At 44.9% G+C, this 14,559-nt stretch overlaps 1 protein-coding gene across 4 annotated transcripts in view; it reads right to left on the bottom strand.

Moving 5' to 3' along the window:
* Nucleotides 1–14,559, bottom strand: part of Sfi1 (SFI1 centrin binding protein) — a 68,595-nt gene that overhangs the window by 29,123 nt on the left and 24,913 nt on the right. For 3 of the 4 annotated variants that reach the window (XM_057771162.1, XM_057771163.1, XM_057771164.1), the window contains 3 exons: nucleotides 12,773–12,890; nucleotides 8,401–8,503; nucleotides 1,323–1,479 (listed from right to left, as the gene is read on the bottom strand). In XM_057771162.1, the coding sequence (XP_057627145.1) occupies nucleotides 1,323–1,479; nucleotides 8,401–8,503; nucleotides 12,773–12,890 (378 nt within the window). The remainder of the gene's footprint in view (nucleotides 1–1,322; nucleotides 1,480–8,400; nucleotides 8,504–12,772; nucleotides 12,891–14,559) is intronic. The other variant, XM_057771165.1, reaches the window with a different exon arrangement.

Here is a 14,559-nt window from a genome sequence, read left to right as displayed (position 1 = left end):
TGTGGAGAAGGAACGCATTTTTAGCCCCTTGTCTAAAATCAGAAACATGGAGACAGAGCCAGTTAGCCTGGGGTTAGGGCCTTGTGGGAGCTGTGGCTTCAGATCCACCATAGCTGTGGTCAGCAATACCAGGCCACTGTGTGTTGTAAAATAGTAGTTAAAGATGCATTACATTTGTTTGTGCTGTGCAACATTTGTTTCATGATGCAAAGATGTGTTGCATTTTTTTATGTTGCATTTGCTTAACTCTGTGAAGTTGTGTTATTCTGCCTGGCTAAAACACCTGATGGTCCAATAAAGAATGAATGGCCAATAGCAAGGCAGGAGAAAGGATAGTAGAGCTAGCAGGCAGAGAGAATAAAAAGGAGAAGAAATCTGGGAAGAAAAGATCGAGGAGCAAGAAAGAAGAGGAGAGGAAGACTCCAGGGGCCAGCTACATAGCAAGCCACAGAGAGAGAAGTAAAACAAGGTACATAGTCTGTCTGAAAATGTACCCACTCCTGAACTCAGCTATGAAGTTAATCACTAGCTGAAGTGCTGCTCAAACAGAGACACTGAAGAATGAGAGCCTTGGTTTGGCGGTCTCAGATCTCACTCTTACTCATGCTAGCTACAGCTTCCAAACCAGTGCCATTTCAAGGGACATCAGCGCAGCAGCCAGGTTCATTAGGGCTGGCCTGACAGTTGGGATGGTTGGCTCTGAGCTGAACTGGGTCTATTTGGGGAGTCTCGTCACTGGGTACGCCAGAAACCTGGGGGCTCTTTTGCCTAAAGGTGGCCTCATCATTGTCAACATACAAAGGTGCTGTCCCGACCCCACCTGACATAGCCCTTTCTCCCATGTCTCCTCTATTGTGTATGTCCCTTTTCCTGTACCGTCCCAGGATGTCTGGGAAAGTAATTGGCACAGGATTTGACAGAGAGAAAGATGATAAACACTGTATTAATAAGACAAAGAAGGCTAGTCATTCTAAAAATACAAGTAATCATTAAAACTGGCATTCTTGATAAAGAAGAAATACAATGTAAAAACAAGCACAATAAAAAACTATAGATATGATCATACCCATCACAATATGAAAAGTTAGCATTTGAAATTAAATATAAAAGAATCAATACATTAAGACTATTTGAATATAAGTTAGGCATGTGAGGGAAAGCCAAAAGGAAATAAATGAGAACCAAGGGTGATGTACTTTTCTAAATTTCCTGCTGTTCAAATTGTGGTGTAAGGTATTCGGTTTCCTCTTCATGGAGGGCCACAGGCAGTGGGGAGATTGCTCCAACCAGACCAGGCTTGGAAGCCCACGCTTCCTACTCACCGTTCTGCCATCTTTTTACCCTGCAGATGTGGAGGTACTGAAGCCAAGCCTTCAAAGATCTCTGCTTCTGCCAGCGCTGATGGTGTCGCACAGCAGTGACCACCTTCCCTCTTTCTTGCTGGCTATTTAGGAGCTGCTCTTGCCATCGTGACCATGCCTGAAAAGACCAGATCAATGTCATTCTCAGCCACACAGTGGGTTTGAGGTCAGCCTGGGCTATGTGAGATCCTGCCTCAAAGAAAACAAAACAAACTTGGGGGAACAAAGAAGTTACAAACAAAAAAGAGAAGCTGTAAAAAGTAACTTTCAAGCCGGGCGATGGTGGCGCACGCCTTTAATCCCAGCACTCGGAAGGCAGAGGCAGGCGGATCTCTGTGAGTTCGAGACCAGCCTGGTCTACAGAGCTAGTTCCAGGACAGGCTCCAAAGCCACAGAGAAACCCTGTCTCGAAAAACCAAAAAAAAAAAAAAAAAAAAAAGTAACTTTCAGCCAGGTAGGGGAGCACACACCCCACTCAGGAGGATCTCTGAGTTCCTGTGCTCCCAGCACCCACTCAGGAGGATCTCTGAGTTCCAGCAAGCCTAGTCTGCAGAGCAAGTTCCATGACAGCCAGAGCTACAAGGAGGTGGGGTGGGGGAGGAGGAGAAGAAAGTAGCAAGTACATGATGGGTTTAGGGTGAAGTTTCTGAGCTCAGCTGCCCTGGTGACTTGGCTGAGGGAAGACATGGAGCTGGCCTACCTACACAAGGGATGAAGACATAGATGCTAGGGAGCTGTGAAGGAAATGGATCCAATAGAACAAATGCTGATGTCAGCAGCTATGCTGTGTGCAATTTCTATGATAGTTCCATGCAACCACAGATAATAAAAATTTTGTGCTAAAAAAGGCATAATGGGGTAGGGGTAGGGACAGAAAGATAGCTCAATGGTTGTTGCTCTTACAGAGGACTCAGATCCAGTTTCCAGCACCCACAGGTGGCTCAAAACCATCTGTAACTCCAGCTCCAGAGAATCTGTCACCCTCTTCTGTCCTCTGAGGTGCCAGGCAAATACATGATGTACAGACATACATACAAATTTATACACACACACACACACACACACACACACGGAATAATGAAACTAAATGACACCCTGGGTGTAATATATAGTAAATCCAAGTTTACGATGAATGCAGGTCTGTCTTTTCCTTGGAAGTGGTACTGGGGATGCCGTTCTCTTACATTTCAGGAAAGGGAGCCTGTAAAAGGTGAGAGTGGACAACAGGATTCCCTTAAAATTATTCAAAATGTGGACCTATGAGGTTTCACATATAGGCAAAGATAACTCATGCCCTAGTTTGAATATAGAGATTCTTTTTATCTATTTCTAAATCTGTTATACTTCTTACTTCCCTCCTCTTAGGTAAATACCATTCTTCCAAGTCCCCCCAAAAATGAGGCAGGGGGCTAGAGATATGAGTCAGTGATTAAGAGGGAGTACGGTTCTTGCAAAGGACCGGAGTTCAGCTGCCAGCACCCATGTTGGGTGTCTCACAACCACTTGTAACTACCGCTCTAGGAGAACTGGTGCCCCTCTGGCTTCTGTGAGCACCCACACACACATGTATGTGTACATGTAAACACACACACGCACATACATGCATAAAAAAATAATTTTAAAAAGGCAATCGAGAATTTTCTGCAGGCTGCACCAGGTAACTAAATCTGCCTGCCCCAGCTCTAGTCAAACTGGCCAAGCTCCAGTCAAAGGTCACCCTCACTATGGCTGCATGCCATCTTCTCTTGCCTTCTCAAGTGTACCACCGGAAATGCGAACCTCTCCTATACCTTCGGCCTTCACTTTCTACTAGATTTGAGAAACCAGTGGATAAATGTGCTATTCTCCCACTCTATTTTGTTTGTTTGTTTGTTTTTAAATATTTATTTATTTATTTATTTATTATGTATACAATATTCTGTCTGTGTGTATACCTGCTGGCCAGAAGAGGGCACCAGACCCCATTACAGATGGTTGTGAGCCACCATGTGGTTGCTGGGAATTGAACTCAGGACCTTTGGTAGAGCAGGCAATGCTCTTAACCTCTGAGCCATCTCTCCAGCCCTTGTTTGTTTGTTTTAAAGGCAGGATTTCTCTGTGTAGCTCTGGATCTCCTGGAACTTGCTTAGTAGATCAGGCTGGCCTCGAACTCACAGAGGTCCTCCTGCCTCTGCCTCCCGAGTCCTGGGATTAAAGGCGCCATCACAAGACAACTTTTATTTTTCTAAAATAAATTTTTAAAAAAATGCCCTTCATAACCTGGAGAGATGGCTCAGAGGTTAAGAGCACTGGCTGCTCTTCCAGAGGACCTGAGCTCATTTCCCAGCACCCACATGGTGGCTCACAACCATCTGTAATGGGATCTGATTTTCTCTTCTGTGTGCATGAACAGAGTGCACATATATATAAAATAAATACACCTTTTAAAAAATGCCCTTCAGGATGAGATAATCAGAAACAGGTGACTAGCCAGGTGGTGATGGTGGCACATGCCTTTAATCCCAGCACTCGGGAGGCAGAGGCAGGTGTACCTCTGTTGAGTTCAGGGCCAGCCTGGTTTACACAGTGAGTTCCAGGACAGCCAGGGCTGTTACACAGAAAAACCTTGTCTTAAAAAACAACAAAAAGGGGAGGGGGGGCTGGAGAGATGGCTAAGAGGTTAAGAGCAATGGCTGCTCTTCCAGAGGTCCTGAGTTCAATTCCCAGCAACCACATGGTGACTCACAACCATCGGTAATGAGATCTAGTGCCCTTTCTAGCATGCAGGTAATGCAGGTAGAACACTATATACATAGTAAATAAGTAAGCCTTTGAAAAACAGGGCTGAAGAGATGGCTCAGTGGTTGAGAGCACTGACTGTTCTTCCAGAAGATCCAGGTTCAATTCCCACCACCAACATGGTGGTTCAGAACTGTCTGTAACTCCAGTTCCAGGGAACCAACACCTTCACACAGACATACATACGGGCAAAACACCAATGCAGTAAAAATAAAATTAAAAAAAAGAAACAAAACAACAAAAAAATCAAACAGGTGACTTTGCATTGGGCTCTGTATCAGACATAAAATTGTACTGTATGGTTTTATTTTTTTCCATTTCTTTTTAAAAGCTTTGTGTGTACATGCACAGGTATACTCAGAGGCCAGAAGCATTGGATCACCTGGAGTTGAAGTTACAGGTGGCTGAGTCACCTTAACATGGACACTGGGAATGGAACTTGGTCCTTTGGAAGAGCACACTTTTTTTTATATTTATTAATTTATTATATATACAGTGTTCTCACTGCATATATGTCAGCAGGGCAGAAGAGGGCATTGTATCAAAATGTACTGAGGGTGAATGTTACATCTACAACTTTCAAGTGGCTCAGAAAAACTAAGTACAAGCCAGGCCCAGGGCACATGCCATCCGCACGAGGTAGAAGCAAGGGGCCCACGTGTTCAAGGCCAGGAGGGGACCTGAGACTCTGTCCAAAAACAAACAAAAAAATCATCAAGAGAGAACTATATTCAGGCCAGGCGGTGGTGGCGCACGCCTTTAATCCCAGCACTCAGGAGGCAGAGACAGGTGGATCTCTATGAGTTTAAGGCCAACCTGGTCTACGAGAGTTAGTTCCAGGACAGGCTCTAAAACTACAGTGAAACCCTGTCTCAAAAAACCAAAATAAATAAATAAATAGATAAATAAATAAATGAATAATTAAATAAAAGAGAGAACTATATCTTAAACTGGGTACGGGAGCTGCTTGTAATCTCAGGATTACTTAAGAGGCTGAGGCAGGAGGATCAGGAGTTAGAGTTCAGCAGGTCTTTTTTATTTTTTTTAAAGATTTATTTACTACGTATAAAGTGTTCTGCCTGAATGTATCCCTGCAGGCCAGAAGAGAGCACCAGATCCCACTGTAGATGGTTGTGAGCCACCATGTGGGAACTGAACTCAGGACCTCTCAAAGGGCAGTCAGCACTCTTAACCTCTAAGCCCCCACAGCATGGTCTTAACAACACTCTGAACACTGAAGTGAGAGATGCCTCACATTTTTAACCCCAGCATTCGGGAGTCAGGGGCAGGAGGATCTCTGAGTTTGAGGCCAGCCTGGTCTGCAGAGAGAGTTCCAAGACAGCCAAGTCTACAGAGAGAAACACTGTCTTGAAAAAAGAAAAATTAAACAAACAAATAACCCTGAATTTTTATTATTTTTTAATTTTATTGTTTTTAATTATATATGTGGTATGTGCGTATGTTGTGTGGGTATATGCATGTGTGTGCAGGTGTCTGAAAACCAGAGGAATTGGATCCCCTGGAGATGGAGTTACAGATGATTGTGAGCCATCTGTATGGTGCTGGAAATTGAACTCTGGTCCAGGCTCCCTCCCTGCTTTTCCTGAATATTTAAAAAGGAATAAAAAGTACATTTGCATGGTTGCTAACACAGGAAGAATGGCTGAGCATGGTGGTTCACACCTTTAATCCCAGCACTCAAGAGGCAGAGTCAAGTGGATTTCTGTGAATTAGAGGCCAGTCTGGTCTATGTAATGAGTTCCAAGACAGTCAAGGCTACATAGTGAGACCCTGTCTCAAAAAAACAAAAAACACACATAAATCCCAGCACTCAGGGAGGCAGAGGCAGGTGGATCTCTGTGAGTTCGAGGCCAGCCTGGCCTACAAAGCAAGTTCCAGGACAGCCAGAGATACACAGAGAAACCCTGTCTCGAAAAATCATAACAAAAAAAACAAAACACAAACCCCATGGAAAATAGGATAAACTGGGTGAAAGTGTACGTATTACCCCCCTTTTTTCTTTTTTTTTTTTCTTTTTCTTTTTTTTTTTTTTTGGTTTTTCGAGACAGGGTTTCTCTGTGGCTTTGGAGCCTGTCCTGGAACTAGCTCTGTAGACCAGGCTGGTCTCGAACTCACAGAGATCCGCCTGCCTCTACCTCCCAAGTGCTGGGATTAAAGGCGTGCGCCACCACCGCCCGGCTACCCCCCTTTTTTCTCCAATTCAGTATTTGCAGACACAACCCTTTAGCACCCTGAGCCCTGCGGCTGACACGAGCTCACCATTTTGTAACTTCTCCCTAGCAGGCTTTCTTGAAAGCACTCCCTTGTGCTCACAGAAACTGCTTATCAAGGCTGTCAACCATTTCCACGTGGCTCAGCCCAAGGGTCAAGTCTGTCCTCACCCTGCCTGACCTGGCAGAATGGCATCTGGCATGGCAGACAACACCTTCTCTGCTGGATCCCTGCAGGTCCTCAGTGTTCCTGCTGCCGACTTCACAGTGCCTGTTCCACAGCCTCTCCTGTCACTCTCCTTCACCACTTACTCCTCCCTCAGCTGCAAATGCCATCTTCATTCAAGGACTCCCAAGGGTAGGGTCCTACCTGGAACCTTCCCCGGTATTTCAGGTGTTACAGAAGCATCGGTACCTCTCTCTCTGTGGAGACTCAGGGAGTACCAGGCTCAACATTCCAAGTGAAGAGCACAGCTTCCTCCAATCCTTCCCCACAGGCTGCTTCTCCTTCAGAAGTCCCATGTCAGTAAAGGGCAACTCCACTGTTGCAAGTGCTCAACCAAAACCAGGAGTCACCACAGGATTCCTTCCCTGATTTAATCTCCCCATGAGTAAATCCTATTAGTCACTTTCAAAATAGTTAGAACCTGAGTCTGGAGAGATACCTGCTCTTTCAGAGGACTCGGGTTTAGATTCCCAGGACCCACATAACAGCTCACATCCATCTGTAACTCTAGTTCCAGGTGATACTCTCTTCTGCCCCCTGTTGGCACCAGACACACACATGGTACACTGACATAAATACATGCAGGGAGAAATTTACACATGTAAAATGAATAAATCATAAACACATACAAACACACACTCCAACTACCATCTTGCCAAAAATCTCACTTGAAAATTTCTTTCTTTCTTCTTCATCTTTTTGTTGTTGTTGTTATTGTTGGGTTTTATGTTTTGTTTTTTCGAGACAGGGTTTCTCTGTGGTTTTGAACTTTGAAGCCTGTCCTGGAACTAACTCTTAGACCAGGCTGGCCTTGAACTCACAGAGATCCACCTGCCTCTGCCTCCCAAGTGCTGGAATTAAAGGCATGTGTGTGCCACCACTGCCCAGCATTGTTGTTTTGTTATTGTTGTTGTTTTGTGTTGTGTTGTGTTTTTGAGACAAGATTTCTCTGTGCAGTGCTGGCTGTCCTAGAACTCACTCTGTAGTTCAGGCTGGCCTCAAACTCACAGAAATCCACCTGCCTCTGACTCCTGAGGGTTGGGATTTATGTGTATGTGTGTGTCTGTGTGCAGGTAGGTATATATACCTAAGTTCAGGTACCTGAAAAGGCCAGAAGGCATCATAGCCCCTGGAGTTGGAGTTATAGGTGGTTGTGAGCTGCCTAATGTGGTTTCTGGAAGCCAAACTCAAGTCCTCTACAAGAGAGTATGTGCTCTTAGCCACTAAATCATTTTTTTCAGTTTGCAAGACAGTTGATTCCATTTTATGCTATGGGCATATGTCTGTGCAGGTAACCTCAGAGGCCAGGTGGGTTTTATTAACATATATTCATGCACGGAGTGGTGAGTTTCAGTCCGTGAGTACAGTCCTGCCACTGGGAGGCAAGAGGATTAAAAGATCATCCACTGCTACATAGCAAGTTCAAGGCCAGCCTAGACCACATGAGACTGATTCAAAAACCAGAAACCAAACACCTTGTAAGGGCAAAGCAGAAAGGTTGTTTTCTTTTCAGTCTTTGTTTCTACCTGCATTATTTTCTCATTTGCTGTAGAAAAACAACAATGAACAGATAAGAACATATTTTAAACAGTTTCTAACAAACTTTGTGACCTTGGCTCTGCATGGAAATTTTAGAGAGCAGGTACACATTCCTAGAGCAGCGCCTATCTGGCACAGCCCCGCCTTCTTCTGCACTGCTCTCCCACCCCATCTCCCCAGAAGCACTCCCAACAAGAAACAGCAGTGAGAAGCCTTCCTGTTAATTACATAGTTAATTACCAAAACTTGAGTGTGCCAGACAGACCTGCAGCTGGAGGCTCTGGGCTCTATGCTTCAAAGCTGCTGTGTGGAGAGCATGGTCCGCTTGGGCTTGTGCTAGTTGCCACCTCCACTTGTTCCACCAGAAACTGAAAGAGCAAACCAAAGGAGTTAGTGTGGGGGAGGGGGGAGTCACAGAAAAGACAAGGACCATTAGGGCTGTGCTTCTGTTCAGCCCAAGTCTCTCCCTCAGTGTACCATCTTTAACTGATGCCTGCTAGACCCACTGCTGCAAAGAAAAACAAAAATCAAGAGTAGTCCAGGGAATGAAGAGGTGGTTTATTGAGAAAAGGTGCTTGCCACCAAGTCTGATAACCTGAGTTCAATCCCAGGGACCTGTAGTGATATTTCATTTGTATTTTAATAAATAAAGCTTGCCTGAAGTTCAGAGAGTAAAACAGCCACACTGGTCAGTCTTACAGTGGTGACACACACCTTTAATCCCAGTAGCCATACTAGTTTGCCATAGAAATCAGGCTGTAGTGGTGCACTCTTTAATTCCAGCACTAGAGAAGAATATAAGACGGGAGGAGACAGCTCTTGGCTCAGTCTCATCCTGAGATTCCTGGAGACAGGATCGCCATTTCAGACTGAGGTAGAGATAAGAGCCAGTGGCTGGCTGTTTTGCTTTTCTGACCTTCAAGCTGAACCCTAATTTCTGTCTCTGAGTTTTTATTAATTATGCTACAGGGACCCACCATGGTAGGAGAGAACTGACTTGTATAAGTTTTTTCTGACCTTCACATGCATCATCCTTTTCTCACATATTAAATAACATATAGTGTTAAAAAGTTGAAGGAACAGAAACTAACATCAGAGCCAGTCTTAAGTACTATAAATTATCACCCACTCATTTGTTTGTTTACAGTACTGGAGCCGGGGTGGTGGTGGCGCACGCCTACAGTACTGGAGATGAACTCAGGGCTGTGTGTGCCAGGCAAGCTACCAACCGAGCAACAGCTGCAACCATTTGGTGCTCTGTAGTGAGGAGTGGCGGGCTGCGTCCCACCACCCGGCTAGCTTTACCCCGGAAATAGTTACACGGAAACTGTATTCTTTTAAACACTGCTTGGCCCATTAGCTCTAGCCTCTTACTGGCTAACTCTCACATCTTGATTAACCCATTTCTAATAATCTGTGTAGTACCACAAGGTGGTGGCTTACTGGAAAGGATCTTAGCCTGCGTCCATCTTGGAGAGGAAAGCTATATCGTCTGCCTGACTCGGCTTCTTTCTCCCAGCATTCTGTTCAGTCTACTCCACCTACCTAATTTTCTGTCCTATTAAAGGCCAAGGCAGTTTCTTTATTAACCAATGAAATTAACACATAGACAGAAGACCCACCTCCATCAGCGCTTTCTAGATCTTACCTACACAACTAGGCAACAGCCCTAACCATTTGGCGCTCTCTAAATCTCACCTACACAACTGAGCAACAGCTGCAACCATTTGGTGCTCTCTAGAGCTTACCTACACAACTAGGCAACAGCACCAACCTTTTGTGCTCTAGATCTCACCTCTACAACTAGGCAACAGCCCTAACCCTTTGGCGCGCTCTAGACCTTACCTATACAATTTAGTCTTCAAAAATGGTAGTGCCTACTATTAAAACTCAGATTTCATGAGAAAACTTGAAGGAAAAACAAAAGTGGTTTTCAGGTTTCCAATCCTGTGGGATGTCTCCTTCCTCCCTTCCCACCTCTTGTAGCCACATCTTTATCTTAGCCCTAGTCGTCTCTTTCTTTCTTTCTTTCTTTCTTTCTTTCTTTCTTTCTTTCTTTCTTTCTTTCTCCTTCTTCCTCTTCTTTTTTCTCTTCCTCTTCTTTTTTTCCCCCTTTTTGGATTTTGGAGACAAGGTTTCTCTGTGTAGCCCTGGCTGTCCTTTAAGTCACTCTGTAGACCAGGCTGGCCTTGAGATCTGCCTGCCTCTGCCTCCGAAGTGCTGGGATTAAAGGCATGTGCCACCACTGCCCAGCCCTAAATCATATTTTAAGGCTGAGATGGCTCTGATAGCAAGGTGCTTGCTGTGCAATCATGAGAACCTGAGTTTGTATCTCTAGCACCTACATAAAAACCCAGGTTCAGTGACAAGCATCTATAATCTCCATGCTACAGGGAGAGTGTCAAGATGGCTCCCTGGAAGCTCGGTGGTTGGCCAGCCAATTTAGCTGAATTAGTGAGAGATCCTTTCTTTTTTTTTTTTTTAATATTTATTTATTTATTATGTATACAATATTCTGTCTGTGTGTATGCCTGCAGGTCAGAAGAGGGCACCAGACCCCATTATAGATGGTTGTGAGCCACCATATGGTTGCTGGGAATTGAACTTAGGACCTTTGGAAGAACAGACAATGCTCTTAACCTGTGAGCCATCTCTCCAGCCCCCGAGAGATACTTTCTTAAAAAGTAAAGTAGAGCCTGGCGTGGTGGTGGTGGTGGTGGTGGTGAACTTGGAAGGCAGAGGAAGGAGGATTTTTATGAGTTTGAGGTTAATCGGGCCTACATATTAAGACCCTGTCTCAAAAAAACAACACAAAAAAGGGTAATGGTGGCACATGCCTTTAATCCCAGTTAAGGAGGCAAAGGAAGGTGGATCTCTGAGTTTGACACTAGCCTAGTCTACATAGTGAGTTCCAGGACAGCCAGGGCTACACAAAGAAAACTTGTCTCAAAATTACAAAGGTAGAAAGTGAGGAAGAAACCAATCTTTGTATACATGTGAAATCACGTACATACATCATATACATGCATATACACATAAATAAAAGTTCTTTCTGTCCAAAGATGTCCTGGATACAGCTAACTACTTCAGAGGTATCAATTCCCAATAATCTAGAAAGATAATTGGTGATAAACCCATTTCACAGAAGAGAACAAGGAATCACGGAGAGGTGAAATGACCAGTGACATGTTGGGCCAGGACTCAGATCCGTGTGAGTGCAGTGGGAAGGCTAGCAGGCTGTCTCTATGCCTGCCTCTCCTGAGTGTTCAGAGCACTCAGATCCGTGTGAGTGCAGCAGGAAGGCTACCAGGCTGTCTCTATGCCTGCCTCTCCTGAGTGTTCAGAGCACTCCATTCAGGACCAGTCACGGAGCAGCTCTGTTACACGTGTCAAGAGACTCAAGGTGGATTGTCCTGTGTGTGCAGTGCTGTTAAGATGCAGTGCAGAGCAGTGGCAGCGGCAGAGCGTGAGCCCTCTTCTTGGTTTTTTCTTTTGTTTTGTTTTTTACAATGTACAAAACTTCAGACAAGTCCTTGACTTTCCGGAGCCTTACTGGACATGATGATGTACAGACTAATGTATTTACGTTTTATGCCAAGGAGTAAATGAAATACTTTACATTATAACACATACAGAGCCCCACCTAGTGGTGCAGACCTATAACCCCAACTCTCCGGCTGAGTCAGGAGGGTGGAAGGTCTAGAACTAGATTGGGCTACAGAGAGAGTCCAAGGTCAGACTATTCAAAATAAAAAGGAAATGGACATGGCTTAGTGGTAGAGTATTTGTCAACCATGAAATAGACCCTAAGCTCACTCCCCTGGACCACCCTGTCCTAGCTAGGGTTTCTATTGCTGTGATGAAACACCATGACCAAAATCAACTTGGAAAAGAAAGAGCTTATTTGGCTTACACTTCCATATCACATTGTTCATCACTGAAAGGAGTCAGGACAGAAACTCAAGCAGGGCTGGACCCTGGAGGCAGGAGCTGATGTAGAAGTCATGGAGGGTGGCTGCTTACTAGCTTGCTCCCCATGGACTGCTTAGCTGGCTTTCTTTTTTTTTTTTTTTTTTTTTGGTTTTTTGAGACAGGGTTTCTCTGTGGCTTTGGAGCCTGTCCTGGAACTAGCTCTTGTAGACCAGGCTGGTCTTGAACTCACAGAGATCCGCCTGCCTCTGCCTCCCAAGTGCTGGGATTAAAGGCGTGCGCCACCACCGCCCAGCCTTAGCTGGCTTTCTTATAGAACCTAGAACCATCTCACCAGGAATGGCACCACCCACAATGGACGAGGCCCACATCAATCACTAATTAAGGAAATGCTTGCCTGCAGCCCAGTCTTATACAGGCATTTTCTCTCTGAGGTTCCCTCCTTTCAGATAACTCTACACTAGGTCAAGCTGACAAAAATAGCCTGCTCATAGCCCTACCACCAAACATTCTGTACACAAAGTTAACACAGGCTTGGGACACTGTAAGTACTTAATTAGAATTAATCATGTTTATATGAACAATCAATATTACAGCTGGATATCATTAAGGGGTATTTATAGGTGTCCACTGTGTTCTAAGCACAGGTGAATTAAAGCCTCATCCCAGTGCTGAGGTGAAACAACAGCAGCCGTGCACACACTCACCGTAAGATGCTCCGCCGCCTGAATTCTAGAGCAGTGGTCTGCATGTGAAGTTTGGTCCTACGAGCAACCATGTATATCAGCCAGGACTTCCAGGCGTGGCGCACCTTTTGCTTTCTATCTAAAGACATCAAAGAGAGACCTTTTTTAAAGGGCAGAAACTGAACTGGAGAGATGGCTCAGCAGTTAAGAGCATCCACTGCTTTACACAGGTCCAGTTCAGTTCATCACATCCACACTGGGCAGCTCACAACCTCCTGGGACTCCAGTTCCAGGACAATTACAGAGATCTGATGCCTTTCCTCTAGCCTCTGCAGGCACCTGCACATGTCTACACACTGACATATGCACATAAACATAATTAAAAATAAAATCAGGCCGGTAGTGGTGGCGCACGCCGGTAGGATTTGCTGAAGGAGGCAGAGGCAGGAGGATCACGAGTTCGAGGCCAGCCTGGGCTACACATTTTGCCGGGCGGTGGTGGCGCACGCCTTTAATCCCAGCACTTGGGAGGCAGAGGCAAGCGGATCTCTGTGAGTTCGAGACCAGCCTGGTCTACAAGAGCTAGTTCCGGGACAGGCTCCAAAACCACAGAGAAACCCTGTCTCGAAAAACCAAAAAATAAATAAATAAATAAATAAATAAATAAATAAATAAATAAAATCAGACACTAAGAAAGACTTACATAGATCTAATCTACATGGGAAGTAGAAAAAGACAAGATCTCCTGAGTAAATTGGGAGCATGGGAACCTTGGGAGACGGTTAGAGGAGGAAGGGGAGAGGCAGGGAGATGAGCAGTGAAAAATGTAGAGCTCAATAAAAATCAATAAAAATAAAAAATAAACCCAGATGCCAGGCAGTGACGGTGCATGCCTTTAATCCCAGCACTCGGAGGCAGAGGCACGTGGATCTCTGTGGGTTCGAGGCCAGCCTGATCTACAAAGCAAGTTACAGGACAACCAAGACTGTTAAACACAGTGAAATTCTGTCTGGGAAAAAAAAAACAACAAAAAACCCAAAATAAATAAATAAAAAGGACCCTGTCTCAACAGAACAAAGCCAACAACAATAAGAAGGGTAGAGAGGGTCAGTGAGATGACTCCGTGGTGGCCTGAATTTAATCCCTGGAGCTCAGTCACACAGAAGGAGGAGAGAACTGACTCTTGTGAGCTGTCTTCTGACCTCTCATGAGCACTATGGTATACAGGAGTCCTCACACATTTAAACCAGCAAATGTAGGAAAACAAGTATTTCAGGTTGTCACACCAGCTCAAGGACTTCCTGTACTTCTCGTCTCTAGCCTCCAAGCGCTTTCTGCTGGAAACACTGTGTAGTGTTACAAATTAAAAAAGAATCGAAGCCGGGCGTTGGTGGCGCCCGCCTTTAATCCCAGCACTCGGGAGGCAGAGGCAGGCGGATCTCTGGGAGTTCGAGGCCAGCCTGGTCTACAAGAGCTAGTTCCGGGAATCGAGACAGTACAGGTGACAAGTGTGGTGGTCACAAGCATTTAAATGAAACTTAAATGTGCAAGGCAAGCCCTCTGCCAACTGTGTTGAACTGGAGCCCCTTCAGCTTTTGTTTTTCTGTTTTGTTTTGTATTTTGGCTTGGCCTTATTTTTTTTTTTAAAGATTTTTATTTATTATGTATATAGATTTCTTCCTTCATGTATCCTGCAGTACAGAAGAGGACACCAGATCTTATTACAGATGGTTGTGAGCCACCATGTGGTTGCTGGGAATTGAACTCAGGACCTCTGGAAGAGCAGCCAGTGCTCTATTCCTCTGAGC

The sequence above is a fragment of the Chionomys nivalis genome, chromosome 6 (assembly GCF_950005125.1).
Source record: "Chionomys nivalis chromosome 6, mChiNiv1.1, whole genome shotgun sequence".
Lineage (NCBI taxonomy): Eukaryota > Metazoa > Chordata > Mammalia > Rodentia > Cricetidae > Chionomys > Chionomys nivalis.
The sequence above is the reverse complement of the archived record's forward strand: the minus strand, read 5'-3'. Positions and strand labels throughout refer to the sequence as shown.